Genomic DNA, 19,092 nt, shown 5'->3' on the forward strand with positions numbered 1-19,092 from the left:
TGAGATGGTGATGTCCAAGAAAAGAGTTTGAATTTGGCACAAGCTAGAGAAGTTTCCCTGTCAAGCCAGGCCGCTCTTGGTCTGCTATCTGGTACCATATAGACCAGTACAGCCTATTTGTAGCAGGGCACTATGGTATGCTGGCCACTTCAAGCTTAGGCCAGGGCTGAGAGGTGGAACAGAGGACCCACCAGCCAGAGAGGGCTAGAGTAGGGGATTAGGGTATATAGGCCCCAAGGGCCCAGAGAAAGAGGGCAGAGAGACCCAGAGGGTCTGAGAGTCCCAAGAGGGGCTAAGAAAAAGGAACATTTGAAGAGTTAACACCTGCGAGGCTTGGGGTGTGGTGTAGGGGAAAAACAGCCATGCAATGTGCCCTTGAGGCTATAGGTGTCCTGCAGGGGCACAGCCAGGCCAAGGGGGCCTTAAGAGCTAGACTGAGACTATGGGGTTCAGGAGGGACCTGCTGATGAGATGATTGGGCTCAGGCTCATTCTAAGGCCCATGGGCAGTCTGCTTTACTTACTCTCAATAACAACAAGGTATTGTGGTGAGCAGTTAAGGGAGGGTAACAGAGATGGAGCCAGTTAGGAGTGAGGGACACTGGCATGGCCCAGTGGGGCAGGGGGCTGGGGATTGGGCACTGGCAGGGCCAGAGGGATGTGGGTCAGGACAGGAAAAAGGCTGTGAAACCAATGTCCTAGAGCACACAAGTTGAGTAACTGTTCTTGACTTAACCACGCAGCCACTAGAGGATGGGTGCCATCAGGCACTTTGCCCAAAGAATCACCAGTGGTGCAAAGCAACTCAAGTAACCTCCAAAGGAGGGTTGTTACAGCAACTAAGGCAGGGGTGGACTGGGCAGGGAGCAGCTTTAAGGCCAGGGCCGGGATCTTGTGGTGGTGACAACGTGATTGCAGGGCAGAGCTGCAGTCTGCATGTCCTGGGCCCAGAGCAGCTCCCCGCTCAGCTGTGGGTCCTGCCAGCAGTGCTCAGGCTGGTGTACAGGGAAATCATGCCCCCATGCTGTTATGACCCTGTTGCTCCTGGGGTCTCCATGGAAACTGGCTGCAGTGAGGTGAGCAAAAGCTGCTGGGAAATGAAGTCTAACCACTGGGTGAACCTGCCATTTTGCCCACCCTGATCTAAGGTGTCTCAAAGTTTGCAGCAGCCTCGGGACTGTCTTGACTTAACTTGACTAGAGATGTTTGGTGCTGTGAGAACCTATAGAGCAGAGGTAGATTCTGCCTTACCCATAGCAGGACCAGGCAGCTGACACAGGAAATTAAGAAGACTTAAGTGAGGAGCTGGGGGAAGGCTGACAAATGCTGAGGAGCACTCAGGTTGCACAAACGTTTTTTAGGGATTTAAGTAATATAAAGGGTGCCTCTGTATTAGGTATAGCATAAGACTGAAATCACAGCGAAGTTGAAGGAGAACAGTAGAGACTACAGTGGTACACTTTGGAAAGTTAAAATTATCAGAGTAAAGGGTTAAATATAAATGCACCTTTCCAACCCCCTTTTTCCTCCCCACATATACATCCTATACATCTCTATATACCAGTGTGAGAAGTGCAAAGGGAAAAAAATAGGTGACCTGGAATTCTTGGCAAAGAAAGAGGACCTTGACATGCTAGCCATTACTGAAGAATTTTGGAATGACAAAAATCAATGGGATAGTGTAATACCTGGCCATAAATTGAACAGGAAGGACAGATTAGGTCATAGAGCCGGGGGAATAGCACCAGGGCTATACTACTGGGTCTTCTGATCAGGAAACGGATATTAAGTCCAAAATGTAGAGAGGGATCAAAGAATCAACTAAGCCTAATAATAAGGCAGCAATAACGGGTGACTTCAACTACTTTCAGCTGGTCAAATGTCACAGTGGGACAAGGTATAAGGGAAGCAATTTTTCATCACGTTGAATGATTGCTTCTTTTGAACACTTAGTTCTAGAGCAGTGTTTCTCAACTTGTGGGTCACAAGAATATTTCAAAGGGTCGCGAGCTGTCACGGGACAGAGGGGCGGTGGGAAGGAGAGCTGAATGGCCATGCTGGTGGCACTGGCACCGGTGCCTGTGCTTGTGGGAGCGGGGCAGCCAGGACATGCTGCTTGGGAGGGCAGGAGGGACCATGACCAGGCTAGAGGCCATGACCAGGCTACCTGTTGTGGCATGGCAGCCCCAGCTTAGTGCAGGTGGGGTGCCACAGGCCTCTCCTCCTTCTCCTGCCAGCCTGTGCTGGGGCTGAACTTGCTCCACTGCTGCCCACATGAGCTGGTGCTGCCACAGTGCTTTGAGTTGAGCAGGATGGGGGACAGGCCATTGATTTTTGCAAATAGGTCCTGGCAGGAAAAAGGTTGAGAACCACTGACTTAGAGAACACAAGTTGAGTGCCTATTCTTTACTTAATCCTAAATAACAGATGCAGGAACTGGTATAAAACACAATGTATGTTCAGCCACTGTAGTTGCAACTGCCTATATGCACTATTAGCCACTAGTGACCAGTGACTACAGTACAGTTAAATTCAATGTTGTCAGTGTTGTGCTCATACCAACATGTAGCAGTATGGATAACAAACTTAAAAAAGGAGAGTTTCAAAAAGATAAAGATGCGAATTTCAATAAAGAGAAAATTAAAATGGTCAGACTTAAACTAGCAGACAGCTAAGTTTAAGTAATGTATAATAAAACAAAGGCATTCAGACACCAAACAAGAAAGAAGGAGGGAATGTAAGAAATAATTAAATATAGTTATATGGCATGGTTTATAAAGATTTTCTTTTTTTCTTTTTCCAAACAAGCATCCTTCTGAAAATGAAAATCCAGTTCTAGAGGACGATTAGAAAAAATTGTAAGATAGAGCATGTCAAAAATATGATGGAACTGGGAGTGGGGTGTGCATTTTAGGACTTTTGAAGGGCAATTAATCAGTGATCCTTGCCTCCATATAAAATAATCATTTCCCCTCCAAGAAAATAAAATGTATAGTAGAAGCAGGACACCTATGAGAAATTATATCCACTGGTCTCCCAGGAAGCAATTAAGGAGAATAAGGATGTTACACAAAGAAATGTAATACTTTTTAAAAACTACTTTGCATCCAAGAGAATGTTTGCAGGAGAGAGAACCTGGAACCTGAAAGTTGGTAAAGATATAGGGGACTATCAAAATTGATATGTCAAAATAAGAAATGCTGGACCAAACTGATAAAGAGCATCAAGGCACAAAGTCCAGATTCTGTTCATTGAAAAGAAAAGTCAAGAATTTAAGGAAGTGACTCAGTGGCTATCAAAATTATGTAGCTGTTTGTTAAAATTTGCTACTGTTCTGTATATAAAATAATCTCGGGCTTCAGATTTAAATACAGATGTCTAAAGTTATTAGACGTATAAAGGAATTTCCATATAAACTGAGATTTGAAAAGATGGGCACTGCTGTGTAAGCAACGAGACTTGATAGGCTCAGGTATACCAAATAATGTGTTCCTATTTGCCCATTTGGCTAGTACAAGGGCAGTATACAATGAGATGGAAAGGATTTCAAGACGCACTTGATTTCAAATATATTAGATTATTTTGACTTGGGACAGGTATTTTTCTGTGTGTATAACATAATAACACGAGAATTCTGATTGAGCTAAACATTGTTGCTTGTTTTCTGGGTGACTGTGGTTATGGTTTTCTGTTTAGCAGATACAGAACCTTCCCACTGCCCCCTCATATTATTTCTTTCCTTAAAGCTAGGAATTACAGTTACCAATAGCTAACTATCTTGTGGCAACAAAGATATGGAGTATGTTGTTACATCATTTTCTTTGTGGCCCTGAAAATCCCTTCTCATTAACTCCTGATAACAGTATTAAGGAGTGTTATCAGAATGTATGTATATTTCAAATGCATATTCAATAAGCAATTTAAAAATTAAATCTGAGATTTCCTTTCTCGCAATGTACTTAGCATAGTCTTTCCATTTCCTTTGGCTCTCTTAGTTAGCATTGGGAATTTGGCTGCTGTGTGAAGTAGCAAGCAGCTAGAATGAATTTGGGACCTATCTGATAATTAACAAACCAAAGAGAAGCCTCACTTCAGCTTAGGCAATCAGATTCCTAATTACATTACAACTGAAAAGGACCAAAGTCAAGATATCAGATACTTTATGGTTCGGGGTTTTTTTTTTGCCAGGTAACTATAAGGCAGCCAAAGAGCTTCTTATCTGCATGAAAGTGAACATGTATAATGTGCCTGATTCTCCATTCTCTGCTCTTAGGGGACTCATTTAAACAAGGTCGGGAGTGGGGAGGGGTAATCATTTTCTCAGGCTTGCCACAGCTTAGTCCCACATCCTCTCTGAGTGCCATTCTGGTCCCCTTCCCTTGCCCCATCTGCTGCTCTGCTTTCCACTTCCTTCCTGGTGCTCCTGTCTAAGCTGCTTTTTGTTCCCTCCCTGATCTGCCATGTGCCCTGCATAGAGGCTGCCTGTGCCACTTGTGGCACCTGTGCTTCAGGTTGGCTACCTGTGATTTAAATTCCTGTAGTATGAATAGAAACACTATCATTTATTTGTGATGGCATTTGGCATTTGTCTTTGTGCCAATGTATATGATCATAAAATGTGTAAGGCACCAAATAATCATGTCTAGTGTTTGATGCCTTTGATAATCAAACTCAAGTATTTTTCTCATTTTGATGAGTCAGAGACGGTTTTTTTAAAAGGATATCAACCTTTGTTTAGCCTCTAGCAAACCTTAGTCTATCCATTTATTTCTTACAATTCTCAGTATTCTGCCTTGAAATTTAGTTGCAATTTATTTATTTATTTTATTCCTGAAGAATTAACTTCAGGCATCAAATATTCTTATGAACCTTGAGAGATGCAATGAGTCAAAGTTCTTCAAATTGATCTAGAGATATTTACAGCGTGTTGGTAGTTTTATATATTGTGGTATTTTCAGGATTTCCTATGCTTGCTATAGGAAACACAATGAGCACTGAAGCTGTCTGTCTATCTCAATAAATATAAAGTCAAATACCGTAACATAGTAAATGTTTTATTTTCTCCCCAGAGATGACCTATGAAAGTTTATGTGGCATGCTTCATTATTGTATATGTACTATGATCTTGTAATGAAAAGGTCCTTCCTCACAAGAGGGTAGAGATAAAGTTCCTAAGGGAACGTTAATTTTGAATTTCATGACTCTTTTATATAAATCAATTTTAATATTATGTTATTGCAGGTGTATACTGTTTAACATTAATTATACTTCCTTATATTCTCTCTCTTTCTTTCATATACCAATTCATTTTTTAAATTTTTGGAACATAGAGTGTAGCCTCAAAATACAACTGAAAAATAAAGGATGTATTTAAAGTCAATGATATTAACAGACACCTTAACACTGAAATGCCATTTCACTACATGGATTTTTTTGAACAAGGTGTGATTACAAGAAATAACCAAAGTTAAAGTTTAAAATTAATTATGTAAGCATAAGCTATGGTCACATGGGATTTCAACTCCATATCTTATTGTTGGTAGTTTTTAAGAGTGTCCAGGAAATAGTGGAATTAACCTTTAGCATTTATTCCCAAGTTATGTTCTCTTACGTTCCCAACAGCTGATATAAACATCCCTCATAGTTGTTTTCATGACAAGCTGACTGAAAATGATGAAACAGTTGTCAGTATATGTGATGAAATATATCGAGTGCTTCTCTGTTTTCCTTATGCAAATAGAATATTGGAGGTCTTAAGAGTTTTTATGCACGCTTGTTTTCAGATAAAACTACCGTTGAAGTAAAGGTTATCAATATATTTTTTCCTTTTACTCACCAAAGTAAAAGAGAAAGTAATGTGGCTAACTGTAGCCATTGTAAGTTTTTTTGAAGTTACAAAATAGTCCAGGGTCTATTTAATACTGTAAATTGTGGTGATTGCTGTTGTTGTTTTCTACTAAGTTAGAAGTTCCTGTTCCACTGATGTTAATGTGGTAAAAACCTAACTTCACTTGCATGTGTGTGTATGCACATACTGTCTCAGAGAATATGGAAAATATCAGTACAGCAGTGGATCCTAATGTGGATCCTATAGTGTTAAGGACTGTAAATCAACAGAGAACAAACACAAATGTCAGGTGGAGAAAAAACATGTCATTCATAAAATGGCTGATCCAGAGAACAGAATATGAGGGGTCTGAGTTCATACTTGTGTAATTCCATGACGCTGAGCAACCCTGGCTTTCACTGAAGTCAGCATGGGTGTGCAGAGTCTTTGAACAGTTATCATGCATTGTTGCTTTAGCTGGCAAGTAAGAGAGGTCTCCTTTTTTTTCCCTAATCAATGGGAAAGGCCTAAACATATGTACCAGTGTAAGTGATCTTAAAAAATTACATTGCAAGAAAAGAGAAGAGTAATGAATTTTAAATAGAAAAAGTATGAATGATGCACGGTTCCCTTTTGATAAGACAAATGGTGCAAATAAGGACACCAGGTAAAATATGGAGAAACCTGGCATTCTTCTCTTCAGCTGATAAGAGAGGCTGCCCCTTCAGTTTCTATGATGACTCTCTATTGATTAAATCATTTAAAAATGAGATTGCATAAAAGGTCTGTTGGCCAGCAGATCCCCGTAGAATCTGATTTTATCCCTGACATAGATCAAAGTGTCAATCTTTGCAGAATTCCACCTGATACTAGCTTGACTTGGAAGCTGTGTAGCTCAGTCAGTAGGGTGACTGGCTACAGACTGGAAGGCCCTGGACTCGATCCCAGATGACAGGGGTTGGGGTTTCCATGCATTGTTTCCACTTCCAGTGCTGTCCTGATATAGACCCGGCCTCCTCTCCAGTGGGTACCAGGAGGAACCTGGGCGTCAAAGGTAACTGGAGTGTGGTGCTGACAATATCACCCCCTTCCTCATGCCAGAGTTAAAGAAACAGTGGAGCCCTGTGTCCATTGCCTCAGTGGTCCTCAATGGCCTGTAAACATGATACTCTTACCTTTACTAGCTTGATTCAAAATAGTATCAGATGATGGGGAGGAATCTTGCCTGGTCTCTAATGTAGTAAGGATAGATCAGAACATTTTGATAGAAGGGACAATGTCATAAGGAAGAAACTCCAAAATATCTGTATCCATATATCTGTGTAACATAATATTAGCTCAGTAGATGTTCGGTGGAGGGAGACACCACCACATTGTACATTTTGAGCCTGATTCACTACTTCATTACAATGGAATGAAAAAAATACAAAGTGTAAGACTACCAAACCAGAAAGGTAGGCCTTTGAATCCACTCTATACTTATTTTGCAAGGTGAAAGACAGTGGAGAACCAGGTCTTTCCTCCTGCCTCCCCTTTAGTTCGTTCTCTGGATTTACCTTTTGCTTGATAGATAATGAAGGTAAATATTGTCTCTTCATTAGGATTGGATGAAAGAAAGTGGTTTTCCTTGATGATACGGTGTGTCCGTATGATCTCCCTTGTATAGGATGTATACAGGAAAATAAGAATGAAGTTCCAGTAATTTTCTATTTTGGGAATCCCAATAATAGGATCAAATGAAACAGGAAATTACACATTTCTTTGAAACCATATTGCTGTTGTGTGCAGAAATGTACAGGCATTGGCCAGATCCGTTTCTTACAGGGCTAATTTATAATCGCTCAATCTGTCTGAAAAAGAGAAGAGGAGAATAGAACTAAATATATTGGTGTGAAGATTAACTACCCTGGAAAACAAACATAAAAGTACTAGAGATATAGTACATTAGGGAAAAGCAGTCTGAGAGGGAAAATCATACGTACTCCAAAATTGGGGGAAGACATGATTGCATCTCATGAAAAGCTTCTGTAAAAAAAGAAAACAAGTTAGGTTAATAATCCTTATCTTAAATATACCAAAGGAAAAATGCTTTTATTGTTTATTTAGTGCAAGAATAGGATCTTTCTCCAAAAAATAGGAATTAGTAAAGTTCTTCAAGCACTTCTCTGCATTAAACAAAGAAACTGGAATCCATAAAGCCACATCATGAAAATCTTCTATCTTCAATTAGTTCTTAGTTTTACAACTCCCCTAGGCAAGTGCTCTTTTTAGACACTTATTTTAGGCCCTGATCCAAAAAAACATTTAAGGATATTCTTATCTTTAAGCATATGAGCATCCCATATGTTTCAGGTTAAACATGCATATAAGTACTTTGTTGGAACTAAACTTTAAAGAATTTACAAAATTGGCTTTCATTGAGGGAAAAAGTCTTAATTAAGGCTAAGAAGAAGTGGGCTGAGGTTGCAAGGTTTATTAGATAGCCCAGCTAAGTACAGTAGGACAAAAAAAAGAAAAAAAGATGCTTTCATATTTACTTGAATATAACATGATGCTGAATATAAGACAGCCTCTCAATAATTAGATTCTATATATGGAAAATGTATAAATCTGTTATAATTTTCCAGGCATAGGATCTATTTATTGGAGGTTTGCCGTGAATTTGTTCCCTTCCCACTGCCAGAGAAGGGAAAATCTGGGAGGTTAGGTAGCCCCCTTGCCCTCTGCCCTCCCTGCTTCTCCCCTCCTAAAGCTCCTTTCCTCCCTCCTTACTGTCTGACCTTGCTGTCCCTGAGCACATGAAAGTGAGAGCCAGGTTTGAAAACACTGACCTTGAAATAAGCATACAAATAAACCCATAGACTTCATTCATCCAGAACTTACGCATTTTACCTTTTTTTTTGAAAGTGCTGCAAGTTTTAGTACAGGTACTCTATAAACATACTTTTAAGCAGCATTTTTATATCTTCTAATATAGAGTACAAACTATGATTGATATTAGTTCAAAGCCAAAAGATTTACCATATAGTTCATTGGGCTGGGCCCCAGCAGGGTCAACAGCATTTCAAGCCATGGTGACCCTACAGCTCAGCACTGTGCAGTATGTGTGTGTACTCTAGATATATACCCCTCTACAACGGAGTCGTGCTAATTATCTCCACATGACGGGAACTTGGTCTACTTGTCAAGAGTCCTGGGATGCTCCAAAAATGTATATGCAGATGAGGCTCAGGACAGGGTGGTCCAGCAATACTTCAAGGAGGCGAAACTAATCTAATGCAACAGGCTGAAAGGAGCGGGCCATAGAGGGATTCTGGGTAAACTATTTGGGACCCTGTTTGGTGATGTTTGCCTGATGTTTAAGGCTGGTGAAGAAACAGGAATCATTGGAAATGGGAAAGGCAGGTGCAACTCAGCTTTGGGAGTGAAAAGAAAGTGTTCAGTGTTGCAGCTTATTATAACTTGAAAAACAGTCCATGCTGAAGGGGGAGTGTGTGCAGTGGGCACTACCGGATATGTATTCAGATGGGCTGCATTAATTTATCCTTGTGGTAGATTCCCATTGGCATATCAAATGTAGTACTTTTGGTACCCAAGAGAGGGTGTTAGGGCTGGTTCTGGCTCTCCTTGTGCCTGCCTGGGATAGCAGTACTTTTAGGCCTGGTGCCAATTCCCTGCAGAGGGAACACCTGGGCCGCACCAATAAATAAATAAATAAATAAGTTCCCACCAGTATGTTTGCTGAATATGGGCCATGTGTTTTATAGTCATGATCAATGTTGGCTCCATTTAATCAACTTCATGGTTGGTTTCTGTTACTAAGCACATGCTCCTTTTGGCAGCAATTCAGTGATAGACATTGTATTTAATGAGGTTTCCTTGTATGTGAATCTAAGTTGAGGGGCTTATCCCCTCATGCTGATTTGGGGGAAAAACTTCATCTTGTATTGTATACTTTGTATTTGTATACTTTGGGGGACAAAGCTGCATGTGCAAATGTAATGCCTTCCCAGATGAACCTCCCTAAAGAGCACTTGAACTATTGATATACTACTAAGCAATCAAGTTCTCAAACAAGTTTTATTCCCTTCTTACATGCATCTTCTGGTAGGATGACTGCAGAGTGTTACAGAGGGTGATCCATTGCAAGTTCAAGATCAAGTGAATAGTAGTGGAAAAAACGAGAGTGCAAGTTACACATAAGTCTTTAATAGGATTTTGCAGAGTAAAGGTTTAAAGGTTTGATGCTGTTTCTTAGAATTTCTAATACTTATATACATTATTTGAGATTAATTTATTTAAATATGAAAAAAAATCAAGGCTGTGTGAAAACCATCCAGTAGTAGTTGAAAGTGTAGTGTAATACATATCTTTTAATTGCTCTTTTGCCTTTAATCTTCAAATCTTTTCCCCTCCCCCTCCCCTCTTTCTCATGGGTTTGAATGTAGTGTGCACCAAGAAGACATGTTCCATGGTCAGTTTCATCCACAGTGACATGGAGGATTGTCTGGGAGGTGGAGTGCCAATAAATCTTTGGACATATGGCTTTACATGTCTAATCCATTGTTTGCTCTAGTAACAAATTATCCCCCCTTCCCTTGCTTCAATTTAGCCCTGCTGTGCAGCAAGTTGGGAAGATGAAGGCAGTGCTTTATCAACTCCTTTCCAATTATTATTAGTAATACATATTTATATGATGATGACACCCAAAAGCTTATAACCCCATTGCATTGGGTACTATACAATTCTTGCTCTAAGGGCGTAAAACTTAAATGACATCAAAGAAGTCTGGGGCTCTAGGTACAAGGTGCCAACAAATGAAGAATTGGTGCAGATTTATGTGAATTGCACTAGGTGCAAAAGTAGCAGCGTCTTTCTTTTCCAATTGGAATAAGAGAGATAGAAGGAGAAGAACAAGGATAAAAAAGAAAAAAAGGTGAAAGAAGCATAGTCTTTTATTCATCTCTCCACCATCAGCAGAGATGGGCTTTTGTAGGCATCACAGCAGAGAAAAGAGCTGGTAGAAACAGTAGGGAAGTGTGAATGGCATAGAAATACCATGAGAAAGACAGGGAGGGAAGGTGAGAAGGAAGAAGGTGAAAAAAGACAGCAGTGAGCTGTGGGAAAGCTCAAGGCAGATACCTGCTGGGAAGCACAGATAGGTAAGTGCAATCAAAGGAAAATAATTCAAGTCCAGGCTGCTTGAAGTTCCTGACAGAAGCCAGGAAAGATAAGGAATCAAAGTTTAAAAACTGAGCAAAGGCCTTTGTTCTCTCTCCTGATGGTTTGTCCCTGATGGCTGTCTCCCTCTGAGCAGGAGCAGGGAGATGGTGGCATTTACTTTCCTGGGCCCAAACTAGCCCAGTTTATCTGAATCTGAGATTGTGGAGTGCTTACGGGTGCGGAAAAAACAAAACAAAACAAACCAGTGCTTTACTTCCATCTTGGTGTCATCCTGCACCAGGGGCAACGCATGTCCAGAAGAGGAATCATGTCAGTTTGACCCAGCTCGCCCAGCATCTGTATAGCTGATGTGCTGAAGCAGGACTTCTTGGCACTTTTATCTAATATCTGTTTGGATCAGCTATTAGATAAAAGCACCAAAAAATCCCGCTGAAGCATACGAGCTATATAGATGCTGGGGAGCTGATTCAAACTGATGCAATATTATTCTTCCAGTAAAGTGCTGGTTTTTGGGGGGGTTGGGGTGGGAAGGGGGTTCCACATCTGTCAGCAACCTAATATCTATGCATTCAGTTCCACAGAGCTTATAAGGCTGTCCTTTTAGTAATATTAGAACTCAATTTAGGGTTAAAAGTGAGGAAAAAAAATACATGCCAGTGGCTTCAAATTAAGCTATATTCATAAAATCAAAATCTTTTGCTCACTTTTAGGTGCTTATTTAGATTTATAAAAATGGACAAGGTGTTTAATAGTAGGATATCCTATTTTGGCAATGCTGGCAATGTTGACCTGAAGCAAATTGAAAATGTTAATGTATGAGTGTATTTACCATGCTACCTGACAGTGACTGTACCTCTGCTCCCTGTTTACTTCTTCAGTGTAAGAACTTACTGTATTTATGGTCCTAGTAAGTGGTTCTTTTTATTTTTTCTAGGTGCTGCACAATGGTCTTATCATGGAAATGGACCACCCAACAGCAGGGAGAATCGCTGTTCCAGGTTGGAATATTTATTTCTTCTTTTTTAAATGGAACTTAAAAAAAAAGCTTCATGAAGTACTAAGTACTTCCAGAACTAAGCTTAAGAAGTGATATATCCTGCTATTTCAATTAAAGGAACAGAAGTTTGACTGACAGATGACACCAATGCTCATTTATGCTCCAATAGTGTGATGGGGTGGAAGTGGGTTGAAATGTGTGTTGGACCATCCCACCGTTTTCATAGATCAGTTCTCCTAAAACATGAACATGGACTCATGGATTTCATAATATTTGCAAATGCTCACAGCTAGAAATATTTGTATTAAGCTATCTGATAGGACATAGAAATCTGCTTTTGATTTACATCTGCTTTGAGAGTTATACAAACTGTCCTTTAGGGCCTTTTTAATAGAAAAAGGAGGGGTGGGAGGAAGGGGAGTCTCACACTGGAGCATATTCCAAGACACTGTGTTTTTAGGATCATAGAAATTAGATAGCAGGGCTGACAGTAAAGATGTCTTGTTCTGAAAGGATTTCAAAAGGACAAAGATTTGAAGTTGCTATTTCTCTTTCTTTTTTTGTGATTGAGAATGGCTGAACAGAAGTGCCCTACCTGTGCTACCAGAGTAGGCAAAGTTAGAAATCTTACTAAGTCCAGTAGGAACTGTGATAGGTAGATATTATTTTTAAGGAAATCTGGGACACTGCTCCCCTGCCCCTCCTCGAGCTGATCCCCACCCCAGGCAGGAGGAGTGGTTTCCAGCCCAGTGTGGCCCCCCCCCCCCCCCATCTTTCCCCACCTGCAGACTCCAGCCGCTGGTCAGGAGAAGCCGGGCTGGGCAGTGTGGGCAGAGTGACACCAATCCAGGACTTTTGTCTCCATTCTCACCAACCAGCTGTGACATTGGGACGGCCTGTGACTGCCCCAGCCAAACCAGGTGGTATGGTCACGCTGGTGATAGGCATCATGCAGTACTTGTGAAAATCTCAACTGGAATCTTCACACTTGCATCCATTTCTGACCCCAGTGCCTTTTCTAATATTTGTCTAACTGTGAGGTGGTTTCTCTATGTGTTCTTCTATCAGAGACTTTGACTTTTCTTCTTCCATGCAGAGCAGCATTTCAGTTATATTTTGTAATACTGTCTCTTTAACATCTAATGTGAAAATTCCATCTTCTAATACAGCATACAGTTCTCATCAATTTCAACTGAGTTGTACACACGTGGCTGTAGGAAGAATTTGACCTATACAATTTCTCTTAGGTTGCACATCCTGGAGTCACACTGGGTTACAGAAAGAGTGATTAGAGAGGAATGAAGTTCATATCATTTCATCTTTCCTGCATGGATACTTTTTTATATGCCTCATTTTTGGTCTCTTTCCTACTTTCTATTTTACTTTTAGGCCTTTTCAGGTTGAGGAATTTAATTGAAAATACACTAATATGCCTCCACAATTGAAGTGGACTTTTTTGATAATGTACCTCCTGATGATTGAGTTTTCAGGAAAAAAGGAAATCTATTTTGTCTATTCAAAATGGAAAGGCAAACAAAGGTTTTGGTTTCATTTTTTTTTAAACCAGGTAGAAAAGCTTTGCAGATGGCAACAGGAAAAAGTATGTAAAGTTTTCATTTTGCATGCAATACATAATCTATCTTTGAGAAATAAAATACTCCTTGAGGGGCTAGGTTAAACTGCAAGAAGAGGAGGGAGATGAAAGGAATGTTCTAACAGTCTGTCAGCAGAGATAGAAACCACTGGCAGGAGAGTAAGTTTTCACATAGGCAAACTACAGTGCTTTCCAAATCCTTGGCTATTTTTTACTTTATTAAAACTCAAAACCTGTGACAGTGCATTGAAACGAAAATAAATCATCTTATTCTCTGATGGTTAGCCATTTAGATGGGCTTCTATGAAGGGCTTGTTGTACTGAAGCAGATGGCTATAATGATTATTGGACAGTTGAGCAGGAAAAGCAAAATTCCTTCCTTTCCTGGCATAGAGTAGAGGAAGGAGGCTGAATGAATAGAATATGGTTCTGCCTATAACTTAAAAAAGTGAACCTAGAGCTTGATTACCATTGAATGTAGATTTTGGGAGTATCCTATGTTTTCCTAGAGCAAGTGTTACACACACATTTTGGTTTACGAAGACAATTCACTTGTAGGTTAACCATTTCTCAATATCCATTTCAAAGTATTTAAGTGGTTTCAAATGTAATTATATTCAGCCATTCAATAGGGGCTACCTCCATTAGGTAACAACTTTTTACTAGGAATTTCATGAGGGATTTCTCTGTAAATGCTAGACCATGAGTCTCACTATTGTAAAAACTTGTATTCGTAATACCATTGGGGAAGTTGTGGGCCCAAGACAAAGCAAGGAAGCATCATCAGTTAATATTCTTGGCCCTGAATTTGCATTCATAACTATAACATTGCTCCTTCCCAACTTGCTATTAGGGAAGTGTGAAATTTCACTGGCCGTTTCATTTTAACACTGTTTTGACTTGTTTTGAGCTTGAAACAGTGAAATCGAAATGAAACAGAGAGCTTTGAAACAGCCTTGAAACGAAACAAGGCAAGTCGAAATATTTTGAAATTTTCGAAACATTTCGAGTTTCAAAGCTCAAGCTGGGCTTACCTGCAGGGAAACAGAACTAAAGTAAAGGGAGGGAGGAGGAAGTGGGGGGAAGGAGTGCTTTCATTATTGACTGTGTAGCTGGCTAGTGACTGTGATCCTTTCCTGAGGTCTCTTCCAATCCCAGTGCTCTGGGGAAGGGATGGAAAAACTGCATAAAAGGCAGCGTTGTTTGAACTACCCTGCTTTCTGCCTTGGTATCACTTGAGCGAGGGCGCACCTTAACATACACACAGTGTCACCCACCCATGTCACGAGTTTTGCCTGTCAGCAGCTACAGGTGCAGGGCCCCAGAACCCCTGCACCTCTCTCCTTGACAGATGGCAGACTTCGTGGCCTCAGCAAGGGCTACCATGCCTGCAGTTTTGACTCCACTGTGGCTTAACACATACACGTGACATGAGTTTTTTGCTTTCAAAACTTTGAGGTGCAGTTTTCCTGAAGCCCCTGCATCTATCACCTTGAAACTTGGCAGGCTTCATGCCCTCACAAGGTGCTATCATTTCTGCAAGTTTCATCCCAATCAGGCTAGAAATGACAAAGTTATAGGCTGTTTTGAGATTCCCTGTTATAGTCTATGGGGGAAAATGTCAAAACAGCAAAACTGTTTTGATGAAATGAAATGGAACAGAGGTTTCAAATCGAAATGAAATTTGAAACAAAACCCTGTTCCGTCAAAACTGCCAGGAGTGACCAGGAATAACGGTCACAAGCTGGCAGAGGGTAGATATAAGCTAGATATCAGGAGGCGCTACTTCACAGTCAGGGCGGCTAGGATCTGGAACCAACTTCCAGGAGAAGTGATGCTGGCTCCTACCCTGAGGGTCTTTAAGAAGAGGCTGGATGAACACCTTGCTGGGGTCGTTTGACCCCAGTGCTCTTTCCTGCCATGGCAGGGGGTCAGACTCGATGATCTACTCAGGTCCCTTCTGACCCTAGAAACTATGAAACGTAGATATCATGCCCATGCTGCACCAGCTGTAGACATAAAAATGAACAAGGAAAATCACCAGTAAATATACATTGCAGTTATCTAGCCTTGAGGTAACTGGGATATGTATCACCTTGCCTAGGTTTATGTATATTAAAAACGTGTGCAGTCTTCAGCTGGTTGGATGAAGAAGTAGGCAGTTCTGGCCAGTGCTACCAGATAAGGTCCCAGGAAAAGCAATTCAGCTGAGACACTGAGATTCTGCACGACTTTCTCTGTAAAGAGCAAGTGGTTCATCAGTCAGGTGAGGAACAGATTTTGCATTGTGGCATGCCATTCTTTTATCTCTTGAGATCATCTTCACATGCTTGAAGAATTAATCTGAACTCAGTTAAGAACTGTGGTATAGTGTTTCATTTTGGCATAAACTCCTGGCCCTGTGTTCAGATCATCCACATTAACTAGTCAGTGTAAAGAACCATCCTTTTTTCATTGGTTTTCTTAAATTGTATTGTGTAAGCAAAAAAATATTTTTTCATAATCAGGGTTTTTTTAATTGTCTGGTTGGTGTGGTTTGGTAGAAATTACGTCACAGCTGTTTCTTTGTAACTGTTATGTTGTGGTCCTGAAAGAAGAATAGATTTCTGGTTAGGAATCTGGGAATAAAGAAACCTGGATTTCTTCCTTTTAGTTATGCAGATTTCTTTTGTTACATCAGACCAGTCATTTAACCTGTCTTTAAAATGCATGTTTTCCTGTCTTTAAAAATGAAGATTCAGCAGGGGTTCCATAATTCTTAATCTCTTAACATCTAAAAAAACTTTTTGATATCTTCAGAAGGAAGTAGTTCTAGAAATGCCAAAATATGTGTGTGTGTATGTGTGTGTGTGTGTGTATATATATATGTATATATTACATATTTTGTCCAGGCAAACAAGGCAGACTCGGACTGATTACGAAGGTGAAAACTGCTATTCAGTTTTAGTATATTCCCTCAGATGCCAGAAACCACAGACTCTTGTTAACTTTACACTGCATTTTTCGATCTTGAAGTGTGAGGGAGAAGGGAAGATTCATAGGACTAGATATATGGTGGCATGCATTCATCAAAAATCATCCTGCATTGAGGGATTTTGCAGGAAATTAAGTAAATATGTACTAGAGTACATTGTTTCCTGCAGCTAGGGGATCCCACACTACAGAAACAATAACAACAGCATGCAAAAATTCCAGCAATTCTCTGCACACATCATTACTTGAACTTCTGATCCTGTCTGCTTCTCATCACACGTGTGTGTGTATGTGTGCACGCATGTGTGTGCATATGCACATAGCTGAAGTTGATTGAAAATTTTTAATTTCACTTCACTATTTATGGAGCATTAGAGACAAACAGCTTCACCAGCATTCCTGTTACCTCATTCACCTTTTTTAGTCATCAGTGCTGAGTGTTTATGTCTTTTACATTTGCAGAGTTGATTTCAATTTTTAGGAATTCGGTACCATTACAGGAACTCAGCAGAAATGATGTATGTCATCTCGCTTGGCTAGCCTCAAAATACTTTAAAAAAAATCTTAATAAATTTATAAACAGCATATTGATACTGATTGCAAAACCAGAAAAGAGATGGTGGGGAAGGTAATGAGTATGTTATAAGTTTGAAGGTTATGCAGACGGATAAGGAACTGGTTTTATTTTTCAAATATGCGATATTGATCTGTTCATTTTAGGACTGTTTCTTGTGAAGAATAGATAACAGACTTTATTAACCCTATGACATACATTTTCTTAGTATTTTTTTAAATGATTTATCATACAAGCTAGTACCACCTTAATCAATCCTTTCCCACATTTTAGGGAAGAAGTAAGGAATGACCTTCTAACTGATTAGTGGTACTTCTGTTCCTGGTGACTGTTAGAAATGGAAGAATTCTTCTCCCTTAAAGCCAGACTGGTTGTGCATGCATCTTACGCTTCACTATAGCATTTAACTTCAGCACTATAGCACCGACTAGAACTAGGAATTTTGCATTGCACAGGGAACAGTGCTATATCCCCAAGCACTAAGCTCATCTCTGCTGGAAGTTTCTCTTTGCGGACCTTAGAGTTACCATTTAAATATCTCTTTAGGGTAGACGTTTTTCTTGCAGAACACCTTTCTTTCCAAGGGTTGAAAGCAAAATGCTTGCAGGGTGCTTTCCTCTAAAAAGGAAAAAAAAAAGCAGCCATGACTACAGTATACAAGATAGTAATCAAATACTGGTAAAATCAAATCTGTGAGTGAGGTCTGTATGTATAATCCATGGTTTTCCCTCTAATCGAGATTTTCCTTATGTTTCTTTTTTCCTCCATGCCCACTGGGTTACTCTCTGGCTTTCTTTACATTTATATCACAAACATTTCCAAAGATATAAATAAAGAGAAAGTATCACTTTGCTGTATTCAGTTGCACATCTGAATGAAAGTAAAGAATGAATTATTTAGGCAAACAGTTTGGTTAAACCACTGTTCTCATGCCAGCAGTGGTATATATTACAGCTGAAATGTTTGTCTTTGGAATTCAGTTTTGTTTAAAAATAATAACATGTTTATTGTTATTTTGAATAAAATAGTTTCTCAGATTTATCCACTTAAGCATCTCAGAAAGCTGTTTCCTACCCTCTTCCTGTGTAAGAAGCACAGCCAGGTGCTCAATGAGGGCAGGGTGTGTGCTTGTAAAGATACATATGTGCCTCTCTTGAGTGCATTGTAAAACAGTCACGTTACTTCAGCTCCCATAAATTGCAAGCGTATCTTTATGATCTTTAATAATTATTGGATAAGTAAAGGAATCCATTTCCAACTGAAAAAATTGGTTATGTTTAAACATTTAGACAATTTTACTTAATCTGTAAGACACTCTGAGGCTATGTATACTCATCCTCCATTCCCACCATGTCTTCCTAATGCAAACCCTGTTTCTCTTTTACAAAGGAGCTTTTAACTTACAGCAGTTAGTGCGTGGCCCTTTTATGGCTTTCTCCTCTAAATTAAATAGCTTTATATAGGCCTACTCAGGACTGGGAGGAATGACTGAATTAAACTGTTGTGAGGTCTAAACTATTCATAGTTGCAGAGATCTGAACATCAGAAGGGACCATTAAATCCTCTAGTCCATTCACCTATACAATGCAAGACACACAATTCTGTTCGGGTATTGCTATACTGACCCCTGTAACTTCTGTTTGATGAAAACATTTCTTATTCAGAAAGACATCCACTAGTTCATCTGGTAGTGTCTTCCGGTGTCAAATCCAGTTATTGTCAACCATGGCGCCTGGTTGAGATCCTCTTAAGGGTACTGTGGGGTGCCAATCAATATTAGCACTGTTAGGCATGCAGACACCTGCACATGATTCGCAAGACACACCCAGAGATTTCGAAGAGGAATCCATGCGTCAAAAATACTCTGACCTGTAATGGCCTATCTGAGTTCTTTGCAACAGAAGAATTGTTCTATTGTTTTTCTTTAGTCAAAAAAACAAGAGA

The 19,092-nt window shown here is 40.0% G+C and overlaps 1 protein-coding gene across 1 annotated transcript in view; it reads left to right on the forward strand.

Moving 5' to 3' along the window:
- SUGCT (succinyl-CoA:glutarate-CoA transferase) overlaps positions 1-19,092 on the forward strand; it is a 531,371-nt gene that overhangs the window by 437,545 nt on the left and 74,734 nt on the right. Inside the window, exons 13-14 of the mRNA XM_019535549.1 lie at positions 11,945-12,008; positions 13,575-13,607. Coding sequence (XP_019391094.1) covers positions 11,945-12,008; positions 13,575-13,607 — 97 coding nt within the window. The remainder of the gene's footprint in view (positions 1-11,944; positions 12,009-13,574; positions 13,608-19,092) is intronic.

Source organism: Crocodylus porosus, unplaced genomic scaffold (assembly GCF_001723895.1).
Source record: "Crocodylus porosus isolate Cpor-Errol unplaced genomic scaffold, CroPor_comp1, whole genome shotgun sequence".
In the NCBI taxonomy this organism is placed as follows: domain Eukaryota; kingdom Metazoa; phylum Chordata; order Crocodylia; family Crocodylidae; genus Crocodylus; species Crocodylus porosus.